The 21027-nt window shown below is 38.8% G+C and overlaps 2 protein-coding genes across 5 annotated transcripts in view; both read left to right on the top strand.

Moving 5' to 3' along the window:
* The window catches only part of EFCAB13 (EF-hand calcium binding domain 13), a 70978-nt gene extending 60599 nt beyond the window's left edge, over positions 1-10379 (top strand). The window contains 4 exon segments of the mRNA XM_072782145.1: positions 1017-1067; positions 5976-6119; positions 8307-8378; positions 8934-10379. Coding sequence (XP_072638246.1) covers positions 1017-1067; positions 5976-6119; positions 8307-8378; positions 8934-9028 — 362 coding nt within the window. The 3' untranslated portion in view covers positions 9029-10379.
* A 1189-nt stretch (positions 10380-11568) lies between these two features.
* LOC140607042 (uncharacterized) overlaps positions 11569-21027 on the top strand; it is a 134911-nt gene continuing 125452 nt past the window's right edge. For 3 of the 4 annotated variants that reach the window (XM_072781358.1, XM_072781357.1, XM_072781354.1), the window contains exon 1: positions 11569-11706. The gene's annotated coding sequence lies outside the window, so the exon portion shown is untranslated. Of the gene's footprint in view, positions 11707-14214; positions 14346-21027 lie in introns of those variants that run through there. The other variant, XM_072781356.1, reaches the window with a different exon arrangement.

The raw sequence follows: 21027 nt of genomic DNA, 5'->3' as shown, positions 1-21027 counted from the left end.
TATAAGTGTTGAGCTGTTATTTGCAAAGCAATTATCTGACCCATCTAGATTCTCAGTTGCGATATACCCAGATGGATTTTATCTATATTTGGAAAGCCATTTCCTATCTTTAAATTTAGTTTCAGCTAGAAAATAAGATCAGATTTACCTCTCAGGGAAAAATTGCCAGTTTAGATTGTCAAAACTGATGGGTGAGGACTGCCGGCGTCTAGTGAGTAGAAGCAAGGGATGCTGCTAACCATCCTATAGTGTATAGGACACTTCTTCCCCAAATAATTATCTGGATCCAAATGTAATTTTTCTGAGGTTGAGAAATCCTGTTTTAGAGTTATCTTATAAAATTGCCAAACCTACTATTTTGAAAGTACTTTTTAATAGGTTAGTTTTTTTTTATCTTGCTTAGAACAAGTAGAAAAAATTAAGATAAATATAATGCATCTTTATTCTAACCTTTTGTTTCAAGGTAATACCTGGACTCGTTGTGAGTTATTCTAAACTGCTCTCTAACTGTAATATGGTCCATCTATGCAAATGGACATATTTTATTTCTATCACTTGTTCCTTAAATAGATCTCTCTAGCAATTTGCATTTTTTGTAGAAAGTGTATAGAATGAAGGGTATAACTGCAACTTGTCCTTATGAAAAGCTTCAGAATTAGGTAGATAGGCAAGCAGAACTACGGAAGGATGATTCAAACTAATAATTAAACATTTTGTTGAATATATGGGCCTGGGGATTAACCTGCCCTCTTAGGAAGAAAGGAAACATTTGTGACATTAAACTCTCAGCCACATTTAAGGAGCTTTGGAGGTTGACAAATCCATGGAATTTAAGAAATAAGAGGAAGAGTAGAGAATAATATTTTGGAAGCCAGTGGAAGATTTTGAGAAGGGAATGGTCAATAATAAATGTTACTGAGAAATGAAGTATTTAATCTATCAGTTGGCTTTTTTTGAAACTGGATGAAATCAGGATGCTATTCCTTATGGCATAATCTCTTTCTCTAAATTTGCAGATTTTAGGAAAGAGACTTTGTCTTCAAATCTGAAACTACCAAAAGCAGATGGTAAGAACTTTATATGTATATAAGAAAGCATTCTCTATAAAAGAGTTATTTTTTAGGATCATTGCCAGGTGCCAGTGGATTCCTATCCATTTTTCCTACTTTAGCCAAAGTGATATTGTTTTTTTTAAAAAAGTAATCTGATTATGTTATGTCACATTATTTATAACTCTCTAAACATTTCCATTGCTGTTAGATAAAGACCAAAATCCTACGTGTCCTAGTTCTCTAGCATAATTTTCTATCATTACCCTTGCTTTCTGTACTTTCAAATATATTGGCTTTTTCATTTCCTTAGATAATCTCTTTTTCTCTTGCCACAAAGCTTTTGCATATTTTATTCCCTGACCCTCTTTGTCTGGTTAATGTTTACTCATCTTTCAGGTATGCATCAGTTTCCTCTAGGGAGCCCACCTGCTAGTCTAGGTCAGCTTCCTTTGTTATATGCTTTCATTAAATCATATCTCATTCATAGCATTTATTTCATATTATAAATACTCATTTTTTAAACAATACTAGAAATGCTCAGTATATTTTATCTTGTAAAAACAAAAATGGAGCACCTGGCTGGCTCAGTCGGTAGAGCCTGTGACTCTTGATCTTGGGGTCAGGAATTTAAGTCTCACGTTGGGTATAGAGCTTACTTAGAAAAAAATAAAGTAACACAAATATTAGCTTAAATCATCTTAATTCATTAAGACCAAAATAAAATGATTTTCATTAAAAATTTTTTATTTGAGTATGGGAGGCATGTTTTATTTGAGTATGGGAGACCGTGTTTTATTCGTTTCAGGTGTACAACAGAGTGATTCAACTTCTCTATACATTATGTTATGCTCACCACATTAGTTACACCAAATGTAACTACCATCTGTCACCATACAATGTTATTACAATAGCACGGACTATATTCCCTACATTGTGCCATGACATATTCATTGCATAACTGGAAGCCTGTATCACCCACTCCCCTTCGTCCATTTTGCCCATCCTCCTATTGTCCTTCTTTCTGGCCAAAATTAGTTTGTTCTCTGTATTTATAAATCTGATTCTGCTTTTTGTTTGTTTTGCTTTTTAGATTTGACTTACAAGTACAATCAATTTTTTTTCTCAGTCTGACCTATTTCACTTAGCATAATACTCTTTAGGTCCACCCATGTTGGCAAAATGGCAAAAATCTCAGCCTTTTTCACAGCAGTGTCATATTTCATAATATACCACATCTTTTTTCATTCACCTAGTGATGGATGCTTGAGATACTTCCATATTTTGGCTTTTGTAAATAATATTGCAATACACATAGGAGTGCATGTATCTTTTTGAATTAGTGTTTTTGTTGTCTTTGTGTAAATACCCAGTAGTGGAATTAAATGGGTCATATGGTATTTCTATTTTTAATTTTTTGAGGAAACTCCATATTGTTTCCCACAGTGGCTGTACCAATTTACTTTCCACCAACAGTGCCCAGAGGTTCCTTTTTCTACACATCCTCGCCAACACTCATTATTTCTTATGTTTTTTATTTTAGCCATTCTGACAGGTGTAGGGTGATATTTTATTGTGATTTTGGTTTGCATTTCCCTGAGATTAATGATGTTGAATATCTTTTCATGTGTCTGTTGGCCATCTGTAATGTCTTCTTCAGAAAAATGTCTATTTAGGTCCTCTGCCCATGTTAAAATCTGTGTATTTTCCAGTCATATTTTTGATTATTTGATTAATAATTCTTCTCTTACATGCCTGGAAGGGTCATTGGGCCAAGGACCATGTCTTCACTTTGCTCCAGATCCTAGCATAATCCTGGCTTTTAGCAGGCTCTTAGTAGTAGCTAATATTATAGTATTATATAATATTTACTGAACTAGGTATTGTTCCAAATCTTTTGTTATTAACTCATATAATTGTAAATATTTTTGGAATGATTGAATGACAATAAATGTTTTATCTCATTAGTCTCATCTCTCATCACTTTTACACTTGTATTTATTCTGTAGCCATACTACTTGTTAGAATTTATTTATTTTTTAGATTTTATTAATTTATGACAGCAAGCGAGAGGATCCTGGGATCATGACCTGAGCTGAAGGCAGATGCTTAACCAACTGAGCCACCAGTTATTATAATTTAGCCACCTAACTTATTATAATTTAAATTGGCTTTATTTGCTTTTGGTTCCATATCTTTGCATGTGCTGTTTCCTTTCGATACATTTCCTATCTGACAAACTCACATTTTCCCCCCTAAACTCAGCTCAAATGTCACTTCTCATCCCATAAGATTTTTCAGAGTTGTAGGTTAGATGAACTGTCTCAGTGCTTTCATACTAACTTGTGTGTGTTTTTCTCATAGTACCAACTATATAATGTATTATAATTTATTTTTTTTTGCAGATATGACAGATTCAGTCTCTGTTTTCAGGGTTTTATAGAAAAACTTTTTTATAGGAAACTCTGATGAGAGTGCTAACATTTTCATTGTTGGTCTTAGTAGCTATAAAATAAATATTAATAGAATGAATAAAAGTCTAAAATGGTATTATAGGGTTCTTTCCAAGTGAAGTTTGAGATCTGTTGGTATAACACAACAATTTTTCAGACTGTGGAAACACAATGACTTCATTTTGAGGTTGAGAGGGAAACAGAATGGGAAATGATATTGATGAAAAATTAAAACACCCAATAATGATCACATTTTATATTTTAAACTGGTGGGGTATCAACAGGACTACCCCATTTGGTTGTATGGGTTGTGCCTTGCACAAAGATGCCTGGTTGAGAGGGTACAAGTAGAGACTGAAATGCACTCCATATTTCACTGTGCTCTTCAGGCTTGGACCACAGTGCTAGACTGCAGCTGCCCAGAGGCAGGTGTGCCTCTTTGTAATTGAAACATACAGAGGGGTGCCCTTTGACAATCACACAAAAGCTCAATATGGACTGGTAGTGGCCCTCAGGATCAAAAGCTCTCCTCTCAAATTTTAGCCATTTTTTGTTTATTAGTTGATAGAAATCTTTAGACCTACATGTAGAAGACTTAACTATTTTTTAAAAATTTTTTATTGGAGTTCAATTTGCCAACATTTAACATAACACCCAGTACTCATCCCGCCAAGTGCTCCCCTCAGTGCCCATCACCCAGTCACCCCAACTCCCCTGCCCACCTCCCCTTCCACTACCCCTTGTTCATTTCCCAGAGTTAGGTAAAGACTTAACTATTGTTAAGTTTTTTAGTAACTAGACGGAAATGAGACCGCCAAGGCAAGCGAGGGTCCAAGAACAGATTTTATTGCAGGCACCCTCGGGCGAGGTTCCCCGACTCACGGGGGAAAGAGAGTGAGTCGAGGAAGTCGCGCCAAGACAAGGTGGTAGGGGGTTTCCATAACGTTGTAAGGCAGAACGGTTTCCTATTGGTTGGCTCATATGCAAAGGAAGGATTGCAATCCAACCAGTCAGAGTGACCCTCACTATGCAAAGGAAGGATTGCAATTCGACCAGTCAAAGGTGACTTCCTCCTCTGGGGTTTGAAGGGCATTGGGTTCGGTTGAGGAAGTCCAAAGGAGAGGTGTAAGGGTCTGCTCAAGCTGTCATCCCAAGTGGAGGTGGTGACAGGAACTTCAGCCATTTTGGCGTATCCGCCATCTTGAGTTTCCCTTCCCGCCTGGCCCCAACAACTATTATTTAAGAAAGGCTTACAGCTCATTCAGTATTTAATAGATTGATGGATTCAGATAACTCATCATACTCTCTTTGGCACATAATTTTTTGGTTTTAAATGCAGCTTGAAATAAGTGGGTTGTTATAAATAGAAAATATTTTCCTTTTTTTACAGAGATTTTAGTTAAATTATATATACTTAATTTGAGAGTTCACCTATAATGGAGTTTGAACAGGAGCATATGTGAAGATGGCGGAAGAGTAGGGTCCCCAAATCACCTGTCTCCACCAAACTACCTAGAAAACCTTCAAATTATCCTGAAAATCTATGAATTCGGCCTGAGATTTAAAGAGAGACCAGCTGGAATGCTACAGTGAGAAGAGTTCGCGCATCTATCAAGGTAGGAAGACGGGGAAAAAGAAATAAAGGAACAAAGGCCTCCAAGGGGGAGGGGCCCCGCGAGGAGCCGGGCTGAGGCCGGGGCGAGTGTCCCCAGGACAGGAGAGCCCCGTCCCGAAGACGCAGGAGCTGCACCGACCTTCCCGGGGGAAAGGGGCTCGCGGGGAGGTGGAGCAGGACCCAGGAGGGCGGGGATGCCCTCGGGCTCCCCGGGACAGTAACAGCAACTGCGCGCCCAGGAGAGTGCGCCGAGCTCCCTAAGGGCTGCAGCGCGCACGGCGGGACCCGGCGGGACACGGAGCAGCTGAAGGGGCTCGGGCGGCGGCTCCGCGGAGGGGGCTGCGCGGCCCCGGGAGCAGCTCGGAGGGGCTCGGGCAGAGGAAGAGGCTCCGTGCGGAGGGGGCTGCGCGGTTCCAGGAGCAGCTCGGGGGGGCTCGGGCGGCGGCTCCGCGGAGGTGGCTGCGCGGCCCGGGAGCGCGAATCCAACAGCGCAGGCTCCGGAGCACAGGGCGCCGGGACACAGCCCAGGATCCGGCCTCCCCCGGGACAGGCAGAGGCCGGGAGGGCCCAGGACAGCAAGGACGCTCCTGCCCCAGCTGAGCAGATCAGCGGCCCCGCCCCGGAGCCTCCAGGCCCTGCAGACGGAGTTCCTGCCGGAGCTGAATCCAGGTTTCCAGAGCTGCCCCGCCACTGGGGCTGTTCCTCCTGCGGCCTCACGGGGTAAACAACCCCCACTGAGCCCTGCACCAGGCAGGGGCACAGCAGCTCCCCCAACTGCTAACACCTGGAGTTTGAACAAACGATTTTGAACTTTTAAAAACAATAGTATTTTATATATATATTTAATTATTTTTGTAGAGATTAAAGAAGCTGCTCATATCTTGTCAAGTGTTGATAATGGCAAAATTGCTATACCTGACTTGGAGCATGCCCTGAAAAGTTTGAATGTTAATATAACTGAGGAGGCTATCAGTGAAGCCCTTAAGTTTTGCGACATCAGTGGTGAGCAGTTTTTTTGGCTTGAGATTCTTTCCATTTTTCCCTGTTGATGAGAAACAGTCTTAAAGCATATATGTGTGGATAAAATAGTAGTCACACTGGAGACTTAGGCTGATACAAATTAGAGCCAGAATAGTCTGTTAATTTAAATATTTATTGATCATATCTATCTGGTCATACTCATCTGGATATATATATGCTTATTTATATAATTCCCATTCATTTCTTATAAGCATGGGTGGAAAATACTATTATGTAATAAAACAAAGACATGACACCAGTAGCTTAATTTTGACATGCAGTCTTTCTTCAGAGGAGGTCCACCTTCAACTGTCCTTTTATAGTACTTGTCCTGTTCTGTTTTTTAACCAAAGAATATACCCAAGCGTCTCTACATTTCAAAACAATTATTTAGTTTTTGGTTGTTGTTTCCAGGTGGGCATGTATTTACCTTTGTTTTACATTTAAGTTCATGTAATATGTACTTGATCTCTTCCTTTATATAGCCATGCTTAAGCATCAAATCAGGTGGGAATACTTCTAGAAGCTGATGAGTTTCACTGGTTTTAGGGCTTTTTATTTGGGGCTTATCTTAACCATCTAGTTGTTTTTTCAATGGGAATCCCATGAGTCTTAGGATTAAGAGTACCTCCCCATCACATTTTGGTTATTTATTGCCTTTGCCAGGAAACAGATTATTATTGACCTCAGTCAATTTTTATGTTTTGATCTGGGGTTTCTCATATCATGGTATATTCTTTAGTGGTTTAGAGTAGTGTAAATTTAGACTCCCAACCCACATGAGATGCTGGAGATTTTTTACAGGAGATTTTCTTTTCCTCACTGCCTCTTAGGAATATTTAGGTCTCCTTTTTGTTTATCTGGGCCAGTGAATACAATATTTTAATCTCCCTTTCACAGGATTGAACTTCTTTAAACATCCCAGTTGTATTTGGTATCTAAATTCAAACTCTTGGGATGCTTAGGTGGCTCAGCAGTTTAGCACCTGCCTTCAGCCCAGGGCGTGATCCTGGAGTCCTGGGATTGAGTCCCGTGTTGGGCTCCCTCCATGGAGCCTGTTTCTCCTCTGCCTGCATCTCTGCCTGCATCTCTGCCTCTCTGTGTGTGTCTCTCATGAATAAATAAATAAAATCTTTAAAAAAAATAAATTCAAACTCTTCATGTATTATGGACCCAAGTTTTCTTTTGTGAATATGCATGAGCATTTAGATAAAACACCTTGCCACTATGGGATCTGATACATATCCCTAAATAGTTGTAGGCTTAGTACTCACTATTTCCTACTCTGGATTTCTGTGCTCACCTAACTTATTATTTCCTTTTCATATAACTTAGTCATGTATTTGTAGAATATTGTAGTTCATACAGCATCTCTAGGGACTTGCAGTGTGATAGTTTCTGTGCTACCCAACTTTCCATTGTGTTGTAAGTTAAAGTCTTCTTAATGTAGTTGATAGTCCTATATTTTCTGCTGTGGTTACACTATTGCATCTTACTTCAAGCGTGTGTATATGTCCTAATAGTTAACATTGTCATGTTTGACCTTATACTGCCTCAGTTCAAATACTATAGCTTTCAGTACTTTCGGCTTTTGTGACCTGGACAAGTTATTTAATTTCTCTTTGCTTTCATCTTTTAAAGATAGGCAGATCAAGCATACACATGTTATGGAATTATTTTTTTAAGGATTTTATTTATTTATTCATGAGAGACAGAGAGAGAGAGAGAGAGAGGCAGAGACACAAGCAGAGGGAGAAGCAGGCTCCATGCAGGGAGCCCAACACGGGACTCAATTCTGGGTCTCCAGGATCAGGCCCTGGACTGAAGGCGACGTTAAACCACTGAGCCACTGGGGCTGCCCTTGTTATGGAATTATTGTGAAGATTTTGGTTAATAAATGTAAAGCATTATAAAAGGATACTTATATATAAGGAACTGAAAAGTTATGTAAGTTCTTTTGAGTAAGAACTCAAAAAAGTTAGCTATTAATATCATCAGCTGTTCCATGGATGGTTCCTTAAAGTTTGAAAAATTATGTTGAAATAGTTTCAATCATTTGAGATAGAAAATAAGGTAGAATGGAATTTTAGATATCATAAATCAGTCTTTATTTTATGTACCAATTCGTGCCAAGCATATCAATCAGCATACTTGATTTTGACTTTTCAGATAATAAGGAGGTGAATTTGAAAGATTTCTTTACAAGAATTAAAGAAAGTCCACATTTCAAAGAGTGAATGGGTAAGTGAATAGTACTGGTTAAAGACAAATGACTAAAATAATGAAATATTAAAAAATTACTATCTAGAGGTCAGGTTTTTACTCTATAGCATCTATAGGTTTAAAAAGGATTTTGAGCAGCTTATAAAAGACAAAGTGAGGAAAATGGGACAAAGTTATAACGGAATGGAAAGAAATGAAATAGGGTTGATGAAGATACATAGGAAACATCTTTGCTGTTATTACAAAGTGCTAACCCAAGAGGCAGTAAGTTTTTCTTCATTCCGGGGGTTCTGGATGGATGAATTAAATCCAATCGGGAAATTGGATGAAGCATAACTACTCTCTATTGTGTCATCTCAAATTAGGCCGCTGGAGTTTTCAGGTTTCCCCAACTGGACTGCCCATTGATTTCATTTATGGAAATCTTAACTTCAGTTAATTGTCTAATTCCTTGTGGTATTAATCTCCGTATCATTCATATCATCTGCCTAAGGACATCATTTTGCCCCTGCTGTATAAAGACTATTGGTTGATCTTTGTCCCCAAAGTTCCTCTCATCATCTTTGAAATTAGGGAGACCATTTCAATACAGGCATCTTTTCCTAACCCCCATGTCTACAGAGAACACCTACCAAAGAACTCTCCACAGATGCAGACACCTCTGTTAATAATGTATTTCTAAATGCTTTTTACATTTTCTTTTCTTTTTTTGCATTTTAATCTCTCTAAAATTAGTACATCTTTGTAACTGGTGGCATTATTTATCAGATGTACATTTTACACTTGATCTTAGCCCAAAGGCTGAGATGCAATTCAGATGTACATTTGTATTGAGATATAATTCACATACCATAAAAGCATCCCTTTAAAGTATACAGTTCAGTATTTTTAGGTGTATGGATGATGATGTGCAACCATCACACTCTAGTTCTGGGACATTTTGATTGCCTCAAAAAGAAACTCTGTACCCTTTGGTAGTTATATCCACCTCTCCTCAGCCATTGACAACCACTAATCCACTTTCTGTTTGTGTTGATTTACCTATTATGAGTGTTTCATATAATTGGGATCATAGACTTTCATGGCAGATTTCTTTCATTTAGCATACTGTTTTCAGGATTAATCTGTATTAGAGCATAAATGAGTGTTTCATTCCTTTTTGTGGTGGGATAGTCTATTATATGGTTATACCACATTTTCTTTGGCCATTTATCAGTTCATAGATATTTGGGTTGTTTCCATTTTTTGACTATTATGGATAATGCTGCTATGAACATTGGTGTATATTTTTTGAGTACAAGTTTTTGTATAGATGTATATTTTCATTTCTCTTCATCCCTATTCCTGGGGATGGAATTAATGGTCACATGATAACTTTATATTCAGCCTGAGGAACTGCTGGAGTGTTTTCAAAGCAGCTGCCTCATTTTACATTCTCACCAGCAATGTACATTTTTTACATCCTTGTCAAGACTTGTTACTGTCTAAGTATAGTCTAGTCTAACAAGGATCTCACCAGGGTTTGGTTTTGCATTTTCCTGATGGTTAATGATGTTGAACATCTTTTCATGTGTTTATTGGCCATTTGTATATCTTCTTTGAAGACATGTATCCTTTGCTTGTTTTGAAATTGAGTTATTTGTCAAGTTGTAGTTTATACATTGTGGATACTACAGCTTTATCAGACACATGATTTGCAAATCTTTTCTTCCATTTTGTGGGCCTTTTTTTCTTTCTTGGTGGTGGTGTCTTTGAAGTACAAAAGTCTTTAAATTGGGTGAAATTAAATTAATATTTTATTTTGTTACTTCTTTTGAAGTCACGCCTAAAGATAATCCAAGATCATAAAAATTTATATTAATGTTCCCTTCTAAGAGTTTTATAGTTTAAGCCTTTTAACTTCAATCTTTGACTCATTTTGAGTTAATATTTGTATGTGGTGTGAGATGGGAATCAATTGTAATTCTTTTGCATGCAGATATCCAGTTATCCCAGCATCATTTGTTAACAAGATTATTCTTTCCCCATTAAATGGTTTTGGCATCCTTGTCAAAAATCAATTGATCATAAGGGTATGGATTTATTCCTAGACTCTCAATTCCATTCCATTGATTTTTATTTATTCTTATTCCAGTACCACATGGTTTTGATTACTATAGCTTTGTGGTAAAGTAATAACCTAAGCAGTAATCTTTAACCCGAGCAGGGCATCAGGATTACCTGTAAGCTTGATCCACCTGGTTCTACTTTGGGTATGATGGAGTAGCTTATCAAACCAACTCTCCTGCTGAGAATAACTAGTAAAATCTGGACTAAATTAAACAGCGTCAAGAACCACAACTGTTTGAAGGCATTAGAAAGGAACCAAAGCTGTCAGGATTTATGGGGCTTTAAGATAAATACAAAGAGCATGACTTGTAGCAGCAACAGCACCTGCTGCTGCTTTTTTTTTTTTTTTTTTTTTTTTTTTTTTTTTTGCTGCTGCTGCTTCTTATCTATTTTGTCTCTGTAACATAACTTTAAGTGAAATAATGCAAATTTTGATATAAATTTATTTGTAATGCTTCACAGTTATTTCAGGGGCCATATATGGAGTATTATGTAGCCAAAGGTATAAAGTTGATCACTTAGAGATGTCAACTTAAAAGGCATATTAGTTAAGAGCATGGGCTTTGGAACTATAGTGTCTGGACTTGAATCCTGGCCCTGCCACTCACTACTGATATATTCTTTAGTAAATCACTTAATCTCACCAATCTCAATTTCTTCATCTCAAAAATAGGGATAATAATGCCTGTCTTGGAATTATTATAAGGCTTAAATAGATGAAGCAGAAGTATTTGAAACAGTCTCTAGCACTTAGTAGGTTTTCAGTAACTGCTGGCTATTATAATACACAATGGCTTTTAAAACTATACGAGTAGTTTCATGTAAAATTCTTTTATGCTGGGGTGCCTGGTGGCTTAGTTGGTTGGGCATCTGCGTTTGGCTTCAGTCATGATCCTGGGCTGCTCAAGGGGGATCCTGCTTCTTCTCCTCCCTTTGCCCCTCCCAATTCGGGTTGTCTCATATGAGCATGCACTCTCTGTCTCTCAAATAAAATCTTAAAAAAAAATTTTATGCAGCCTAAGCTTATTAAGTGAAAGTGAATAATCTTATTTCTGCTGTTGAAACATTAGTCTTTGCTCTTTTTTTTTTTCAGCTACACAGCTACTCTTAGCTATCACCCAAATTCTCCAGAATGATCTAATTGATGTCTCTGAACTCAAGGCATTATTGATGAACAATGACTTTTGTGCAGCTAATGTTTTACTTAATGAAATATTAAGCAATGTACCTGAACGTGGTTAGTAGTTTAAATGCATTTATATTATAAAGGCCATCATCTGTCTACCAGTGGGGGTGGGAGATGTATGGATGGGATACACAGCAAATGGAAGGCAGCCTGTGGCAGTGACAGGGGGATGACTGGGGAATACCAGTGCTGCTCTGGTGTGCCAAGCCTGAGCCATATGAAACCAAACAGAGGCATAAGTCAGGGCCTAGTTTATCCCTGGAGGTGGTGGTGCTTGGGAGATGAGGTTACTTTGCAAACTGACTGGCATGGACAGTATTCGATCAGAATGCATGGAGTACAACAGAGTCTTTGAGGTCCTTTGCTGGGTGTTAACCCTTTGGAAGGTAAACTATGCTGATATCCAGGAATACCAGAGGATGTTACACATGGTGTTGGCTCAGGGAAGCAGATATTGATAAATGTACAAAATAATTTAATTATTTTAATGACTAGTATTGTTGAATATTATCTTTGCTGCATTTTCAAAACAGTTGGGAAGTAGTCTTTATTTTTCTATCCTCTGTAAGTGACTTTTTCTTCCTCAGATGTTAAGTAGAACTCTCACAGGTGAAGCCTTATGGGCCTAGAGTTTTATTTATGGGAAAGTTCTGGATTATTGATTTAATTTCTTAAATTGTATGGGATTACAAAAAAATACTATATTTTCTTATTAATTTTAGCAGGCTGTGTTTTTATAGGAATTTGTCCATTTCATATGAATTTTCAAATTTATTGGATAAAGTTGTCATTGACATCTACTTTTTAATCTTTTTTGGTATCTCCCTGATCTGCAATAATATCTTCATTTCCATTCTCAATATTAGTGATTTGGAGGTATTTTTTTTCACTCAGTCTCCATAGAATTTTTCTTTTCCTTTTTGCAAAATTGAGATATAATGGACATATAACATTGTGTAACTTTAAGGGTTATAATGCGTTGATACATATATATTGCAGTATGATTATCACCATAGTGTTAGCTAACACCTCTATCACATCACATAATTATAATTTATTTTTTCTAGTAAGAACATTTAAAGTCTAGTCTCTTAGCAACTTTTAAGTATATAATATCATATTAGGTTGGCATAGCATCACATTTCCAGAACTTACTCGTCTTCTAACTGCAAATTTGTACCTTTTAACATCTTCACAACTCACCACACCTCCTAAGTTGCTAGAAACTACCAACTACCAATGGTCACTACCATTTCTATGAGATTGGCTTTTTTAGATTTCACAAATTAGTGATAAATACAGTATTTGTCCTTGTCTGGTTTATTTCCTTTAAGCAAGCATAATGCCCTCAAGATCCATATATATATATATATATATGCTACATCTGTTTATTCACTTTTTGATGGGCATTTAGGTTGTTTCCATATCTTGGCTTTTGAGAATAATGATGCAAAATACATGGGAGTGTAGATATTTGTTAAATATCCTGTTTTCATTTCCTTTAATATATACCCATTAGGGGGATTGATGGATCATACGGTAGTTCTATTTTTAATTTTGGGGCAAACCTCCAACTGTTGTCCATAGTGGCTACATCAATTTCCATTGCCACCAACAGTGTACAAGGAATCCCTTTCTCTATATCCATGCAAACCTTTATCTCTTGTCTTCTTGATGATAGCCACTCTAATAGGTGTGAATGATATCTCATTGTGGTTTTGATTTGCATTTCCCTGATGATTAGTGATGTTGAACACCTTTTCATGTCCTGTTGGCCATTTGAATGTCTTCTTTGGAAAAATGTCTATACAGTTACTCTGCCCATTTTTTCCATTTTTTCCCCATCATTTTGTTTGTTATTGAGCTGTGTGAATTACATATTCTGGATATTAACCCTTTATCAGATATATGGTTGCAAATATTTTCTCTCATTCTGTAGGTTGCCTGTTCATTTTGCTGATTGTTTCTTTTGCTGTACAAAAGCTTTTAAGTTGGAGCTTACTTAAGGCCTACTTGTTGATTTTTGCTTTTGTTGTTTGTGCTTTTGGTGTCACATCCAAAAAAATCATTACCAAGACCATTGTCTGAAAGCTGCTTCCTTATGTTTTCTTCTAGGATTTTTACAATATCAGATCTTACATTTAAGTCTTTAACTCATTTCGAGGTAATTTTGTGTAAGATGGAGGCCTAATTTCATTTTTCTGGATATAATTATCCAGTTTCCCAACCATTTATTGAAGAGACTGTCCTTTCTCCATTGGATGTTCTTGGATCCCTTGTCAAATATTAGCTGAATACATATGGAGATTTATTTCTGGACTCTGGACATTTTTGTTCTTTTTCACTGCCTCATAGCCCATGAACATTTAATACCACAGATAAATATTTGCTGATGTACTGTGGCCACAAACCATAGTAACAGCTAAGATTTTTTCTCTTTCTCTAAGAACTAGTTTTCCTCCTTGAAAGCCTAATTGCCCTCCATGAGAATGTATGTCTTTTTAAAAAAAAATTTATTTTTTTTTAAATTTATGATAGAGTGAAAGAGAGAGAGACAGGCAGAGGGAGAAGCAGGTTCCACGCCAAGAGCCCGACGCGGAACTCGATCCCGGGACTCCAGGATTGTGCCCTGGGCCAAAGGCAGGTGCGAAACTGCTGAGCCACCCAGGGATCCCCTGTATGTCTTAAAGGTATCTAGAACTTTAATTTCTGATTATACTGCTAAATCCTGTTTTCTAGTATTTTACTTAGACTTTAACACATTTGTAAGGAGTATTGGTCTATAGCCTCTTACCCTACCCACAATGTGTTTTTTTTTGTTTGTTTTTGTTTTTTGTACTTTTGGGGCAAGTAGAAGCTACTAAAAGGTTTTATTTTTTTATTTATTTTATTTTTTAATTATAAATTTATTTTTTATTGGTGTTCAATTTGCCAACATATAGAATAACACCCAGTGCTCATCCCGTCAAGTGCCCACCTCAGTGCCCGTCACCCAGTCACCCCCACCCCCGCCCACCTCCCCTTCCACCACCCCTAGTTCATTTCTCAGACTTACGAGTCTTTCATGTTCTGTCTCCTGAAGGGTTTTATTCAGAGGCATAACTAGATTTTTTTTTAAAGACAAAGACCTCTCTTGCTGCACTGTGGAAAATAAATGTAGAGAAATGAGACTAATGACATAGATTTTTAATAATGTTGTAAAAACGTAGGTGTTAACTAGCCTTGTGATACATTCAAGAAGTATCTGGAAATAACTGAATGGAAATTGATAATCATATGCATGCAGAAGATTAAATTTTCTTATTTTTTTATTATTTTTTAATTTATTTTTTATTGGTGTTCAATTTACCAACATACAGAATAACCCCCAGTGCCCGTCACCCATTCACTCCCACCCCCCGCCCTCCTCCCCTTCTACCACCCCTAGTTCGTTTCCCAGAGTTAAGAGTCTTTATGTTCTGTCTCCCTTTCTGATATTTCCCACACATTTCTTCTCCCTTCCCTTTTATTCCCTTTAACAATTATTTATATTCCCCAAATGAATGAGAACATATAATGTTTGTCTTTCTCCGATTGACTTACTTCACTCAGCATAATACCCTCCAGTTCCATCCATGTTGAAGCAAATGGTGGGTATTTGTCATTTCTAATGGCTGAGTAATATTCCATTGTATACATAAACTACATCATCTTTATCATTCATCTTTCGATGGACACCGAGGCTCCTTCCACAGTTTGGCTATTGTGGACATTGCTGCTATAAACATCGGGGTGCGGGTGTCCCGGCGTTTAATTGCATCTGTATCTTTGGGGTAAATCCCCAACAGTGCAATTGCTGGGTCCTAGGGCAGGTCTATTTTTAACTCTTTGAGGAACCTCCACACAGTTTTCCAGAGTGGCTGCACCAGTTCACATTCCCACCAACAGTGTAAGAGGGTTCCCTTTTCTCCGCATCCTCTCCAACATTTGTTGTTTCCTGTCTTGTTAATATTCCCCATTCTCACTGGTGTGAGGTGGTATCTCATTGTGGTTTTGATTGTATTTCCCTGATGGCAAGTGATGCAGAGCATTTTCTCATGTGCATGTTGGCCATGTCTATGTCTTCCTCTGTGAGATTTCTGTTCATGTCTTTTGCCCATTTCATGATTGGATTGTTTGCTTCTTTGGTGTTGAGTTTAATAAGTTCTTTATAGATCTTGGAAACTAGCCCTTTATCTGATATGTCATTTGCAAATATCTTCTCCCATTCTGTAGGTTGTCTTTGAGTTTTGTTGACTGTATCCTTTGCTGTGCAAAAGCTTCTTATCTTGATGAAGTCCCAATAGTTCATTTTTGCTTTTGTTTCTTTTGCCTTCGTGGATGTATCTTGCAAGAAGTTACTGTGGCCGAGTTCAAAAAGGGTGTTGCCTGTGTTCTCCTCTAGGATTTTGATGGAATCTTGTCTCACATTTAGATCTTTCATCCATTTTGAGTTTATCTTTGTGTTTGGTGCAAGAGAGTGGTCTAGTTTCATTCTTCTGCATGTGAATGTCCAATTTTCCCAGCACCATTTATTGAAGAGACTGTCTTTCTTCCAATGGATAGTCTTTCCTCCTTTATCAAATATTAGTTGGCCATAAAGTTGAGGGTCCGCTTCTGGGTTCTCTATTCTGTTCCATTGATCTATATGTCTGTTTTTGTGCCAGTACCACACTGTCTTGATGAACACAGCTTTGTAGTACAACCTGAAATCTGGCATTGTGATTCCCCCAGATATGGTTTTCTTTTTTAAAATTCCCCTGGCTATTCGGGGTCTTTTCTGATTCTACACAAATCCTAAAATAATTTGTTCTAACTCTCTGAAGAAAGTCCATGGTATTTTGATAGAGATTGCATTAAACGTGTATATTGCCCTGGGTAACATTGACATTTTCACAATATTAATTCTGCCATCCATGAGCATGGAATATTTTTCCATCTCTTTGTGTCTTCCTCAATTTCTTTCAGAAGTGTTCTATAGTTTTGAGGGTATAGATCCTTTACCTCTTTGGTTAGGTTTATTCCCAGGTATCTTATGCTTTGGGGTGCAATTGTAAATGGGATTGACTCCTTAATTTCTCTTTCTTCAGTCTCATTGTTAGTGTATAGAAATGCCGCTGACTTCTGGGCATTGATTTTGTATCCTGCCATGCTGCCAAATTGCTGTATGAGTTCTAGCAATCTTGGGGTGGAGGCTTTTGGGTTTTCTATGTAGAGTATCATGTCATCAGCGAAGAGGGAGAGTTTGACTTCTTTGCCAATTTGAATGCCTTTAATGTCTTTTTGTTGTCTGATTGCTGAGGCTAGGACTTCCAGTACTATGTTGAATAGCAGTAGTGAGAGTGGACATCCCTGTCTTGTTCCTGATCTTAAGGGAAAGGCTCCCAGTGCTTCCCCATTGAGAATGATATTTGCTGTGGGCTTTTCATAGATGGCTTTTAAGATGTTGAGGAATGTTCCCTCTATCCCTACACTCTGAAGAGTTTTGATCAGAAATGGATGCTGTATTTTGTCAAATGCTTTCTCTGCATCTAATGAGAGGATCGTATGGTTCTTGGTTTTTCTCTTGCTGATATGATGAATCACATTGATTGTTTTACGGGTGTTGAACCAGCCTTGTGTCCCGGGGATAAATCCTACTTGGTCATGGTGAATAATTTTCTTAATGTACTGTTGGATCCTATTGGCCAGTATCTTGTTGAGAATTTTTGCATCCATGTTCATCAGGGATATTGGTCTGTAATTCTCCTCTTTGGTGGGGTCTTTGTCTGGTTTTGGAATTAAGGAGATGCTGGCCTCATAGAACGAATTTGGAAGTACTCCATCTGTTTCTATCTTTCCAAAGAGCTTTAGGAGAATAGGTATGCTTTCTTCTTTAAACGTGTGATAGAATTCCCCTGGGAAGCCATCTGGCTCTGGACTTTTGTGTCTTGGGAGGTTTTTGATGACTGCTTCAATTTTCTCCCTGGTTATTGGCCTGTTCAGGTTTTCTATTTCTTCCTGTTCCAGTTTTGGTAGTTTGTGGCTTTCCAGGAATGCGTCCATTTCTTCTAGATTGCCTAATTTATTGGCGTATAGCTGTTCATAATAATGTTTTTAAAATCGTTTGAATTTCCTTGGTGTTGGTAGTGATCTCTCCTTTCTCATTCATGATTTTATTAATTTGAGTCTTCTGTCTCTTCTTTTTAATAAGGCTGGCTAATGGTTTATCTATGTTATTAATTCTTTCAAAGAACCAACTCCTGGTTCTGTTGATCTGTTCCACAGTTCTTCTGGTCTCGATTTCATTGTGTTCTGCTCGAATCTTTATTAACTCTCTTCTTCTCCTGGGTGTACGATCTATTTGCTGTTTTTTCTCTAGCTCCTTTTTAAATTTTTTTTTTAATTTATGATAGTCACAGAGAGAGAGGGAGAGAAGGCAGAGACACAGGCAGAGGGAGAAGCAGGCTCCATGCACCGGGAGCCAGACGTGGGACTCGATCCCGGGTCTCCAGGATCACGCCCTGGGCCAAAGGCAGGCACCAAACCGCTGCGCCACCCAGGGATCCCTTCTCTAGCTCCTTTATGTGTAAGGTTAGCTTTTGTATTTGAGTTCTTTCCAGTTTTTGAATGGATGCTTGTATTGCGATGTATTTCCCCCTTAGGACTGCTTTTGCTGCATCCCAAAGATTTTGAATGGTTGTATCTTCATTCTCATTAGTTTCCATGAATCTTTTTAATTCTTCTCTAATTTCCTGGTTGACCCTTTCATCTTTTAGCAGGATGGTCCTTCACCTCCACGTGTTTGAGGTCCTTCCAAACTTCTTGTTGTGATTTAGTTCTAATTTCAAGGCATTATGGTCTGAGAATATGCAGGGGACGATCCCAATCTTTTGGTATCGGTTCAGACCCGATTTGTGACCCAGTATGTGGTCTATTCTGGAGAAAGTTCCATGTACACTTGAGAAGAATGTGTATTCAGTTGAGTTTGGATGTAAAGTTCTGTAGATATCTGTGAAATCCATCTGGTCCAGTGTATCATTTAAAGCTCTCGTTTCTTTGGAGATGTTGTGCTTAGAAGACCTATCGAGTATAGAAAGAGCTAGATTGAAGTCACCAAGTATAAGTGTATTATTATCTAAGTATTTCTTCACTTTGGTTATTAATTGATTTAAATATTTGGCAGCTCCCACATTCGGGGCATATATATTGAGGATTGTTAAGTCCTCTTGTTGGATAGATCCTTTAAGTATGATATAGTGTCCCTCTTCATCTCTCACTACAGTCTTTGGGGTAAATTTTAGTTTATCTGATATAAGGATGTCTACCCCTGCTTTCTTTTGAGGACCATTCGAATGGTTAAATAGTTCTCCAACCTTTTATTTTCAGGCTGTAGGTGTCCTTCTGTCTAAAATGAGTCTCTTGTAGACAGCAAATAGATGGGTCCTGCTTTTTTATCCAGTCTGAAACCCTGCGCCTTTTGATGGGGTCTTTAAGCCCGTTCACATTCAGAGTTAATATTGAGAGATATGAGTTTAGTGTCATCATGATATCTATTCAGTCCCTGTTTTTGTGGATTGTTCCATTGAACTTCTTAAAGGGGAATTTTAAGAGTCTCCCTTAAAATTTCTTGCAGAGCTGGTTTGGAGGTCACATATTCTTTCAGTTCCTGCCTGTCTTGGAAGCTCTTTATCTCTCCTTCCATTTTGAATGAGATCCTTGCTGGATAAAGTATTCTTGGTTGCATGTTCTTCTCATTTAGGACCCTGAATATATCCTGCCAGCTCTTTCTGGCCTGCCAGGTCTCTGTGGAGAGGTCTGCTGTTACCCTAATACTCCTCCCCATAAAAGTCAGGGATTTCTTGTCTCTTGCTGCTTTAAGGATCTTCTCTTTATCTTTAGAATTTGCAAGCTTCACTATTAAATGTCGAGGTGTTGAACGGTTTTTATTGATTTTAGGGGGGGATCTCTCTATTTCCTGGATCTGAATGCCTGTTTCCCTTCCCAGATTAGGAAAGTTTTCAGCTAGGATTTGTTCAATTACAAATTCTGGCCATCTGTCCCTTTCGGCCACCTCGGGAACCCCAATTAAATGTAGGTTTTTCTTCCTCAGGCTGTCGTTTATTTCCCTTAATTTATCTTCATGGTCTTTTAATTGTTTGTCTCTTTTTTCCTCAGTTTCCCTCTTTGCCATCAACTTGTCTTCTATGTCACTCACTCGTTCTTCCACCTCGTTAACTCTCGTCGTTAGGACTCTTAGTTTGGATTGCATCTCATTCAATTGATTTTTAATTTCTGCCTGATTAGCTCTAAATTCTGCAGTCATGAAGTCTCTTGAGTCCTTTATGCCTTTTTCTAGAGCCACCAGTAGCTATATAATAGTGCTTCTGAATTGGCTTTCTGACATTGAATTGTAATCCAGATTTTGTAACTCTGTGGGAGAGAGGACTGTTTCTGATTCTTTCTTTTGAGGTGAGATTTTCCTTCTAGTCATTTTGCTCAGTGTAGAGTGGCCAAAAGCGAGTTATTGGGAAAAGGAGAAAAAGAGAGGAGAGAAAGAAGGAAAGAAAAGAGAAAAAAAAAAGGAAGAAGAAAAGAAAAAGAGAAAGAAAAAGAAAGAAAGGAAAAAAAGGGTGGGGGTAGGAAACAAATAAAAAAGCAAACAAACAAAAAACAAAACAAAACAAAACAACAACAACAAAAACCACAGGGGAGTATCTTCTGATTTTGTATACTTTAAGTCCCTTGACTTCCCCTGGAACTTATCCATCTAGCTGGTCTTCTGGGGGAGGGGCCTGTTGTGCTGATTTTCAGGTGTTAGCACTTGGGGGAGCTGCTCTGCCCCCTGCCTGGTGCAGGGCTCAGTGAGGCCCCAGGAGGAACAACTGCAGTGGCAGCAGCCAGCTCTGAGCCCTGGAGTCAGCCCTCGCAGTAACTACAGAGCTCTTGGTCTGCAGGGCCTGGAGGCTCCTGGGCAGGTCCTCTGATCTGCTCAGCTCGGGTCAGGAGCGTCCTTGCTGTCCTGGGCCCTCCCGGCCTCTCCCTGTCCCGTGGGGAGGCCGGATCCTGGGCTGTGTCCCGGCGCCCTATGCTCCGGGGCCTGCGCTGTTGGATTCGCGCTCCGGCCGGGCAGCCCCATCTGCGGAGCCGCCGCCGGAGCCCCTCCGAGCTGCTCCTGGGTCCAGCCGTGCGCGCTGCAGCCCTTCAGGGAGCTCGGCGCACTCTCCCGGGGCGCAGTTCCTCTGTTACTGTCCCAGGGAGCCTGAGGGCGTCCCCGCCCTCCTGGGGTCCTTCTCCAACTCCCTGTGAGCCCCTTTCCGCCAGGGAAGATTGGTGCAGCTCCTGCTTCTCCAGACGGAGCTCTCCTGTCCTGGG

This window comes from Canis lupus, chromosome 16 (genome assembly GCF_048164855.1).
Source record: "Canis lupus baileyi chromosome 16, mCanLup2.hap1, whole genome shotgun sequence".
NCBI lineage: Eukaryota > Metazoa > Chordata > Mammalia > Carnivora > Canidae > Canis > Canis lupus.
Note: the sequence above shows the minus strand (reverse complement) of the source record. Positions and strands in the feature narration are given on the sequence as shown.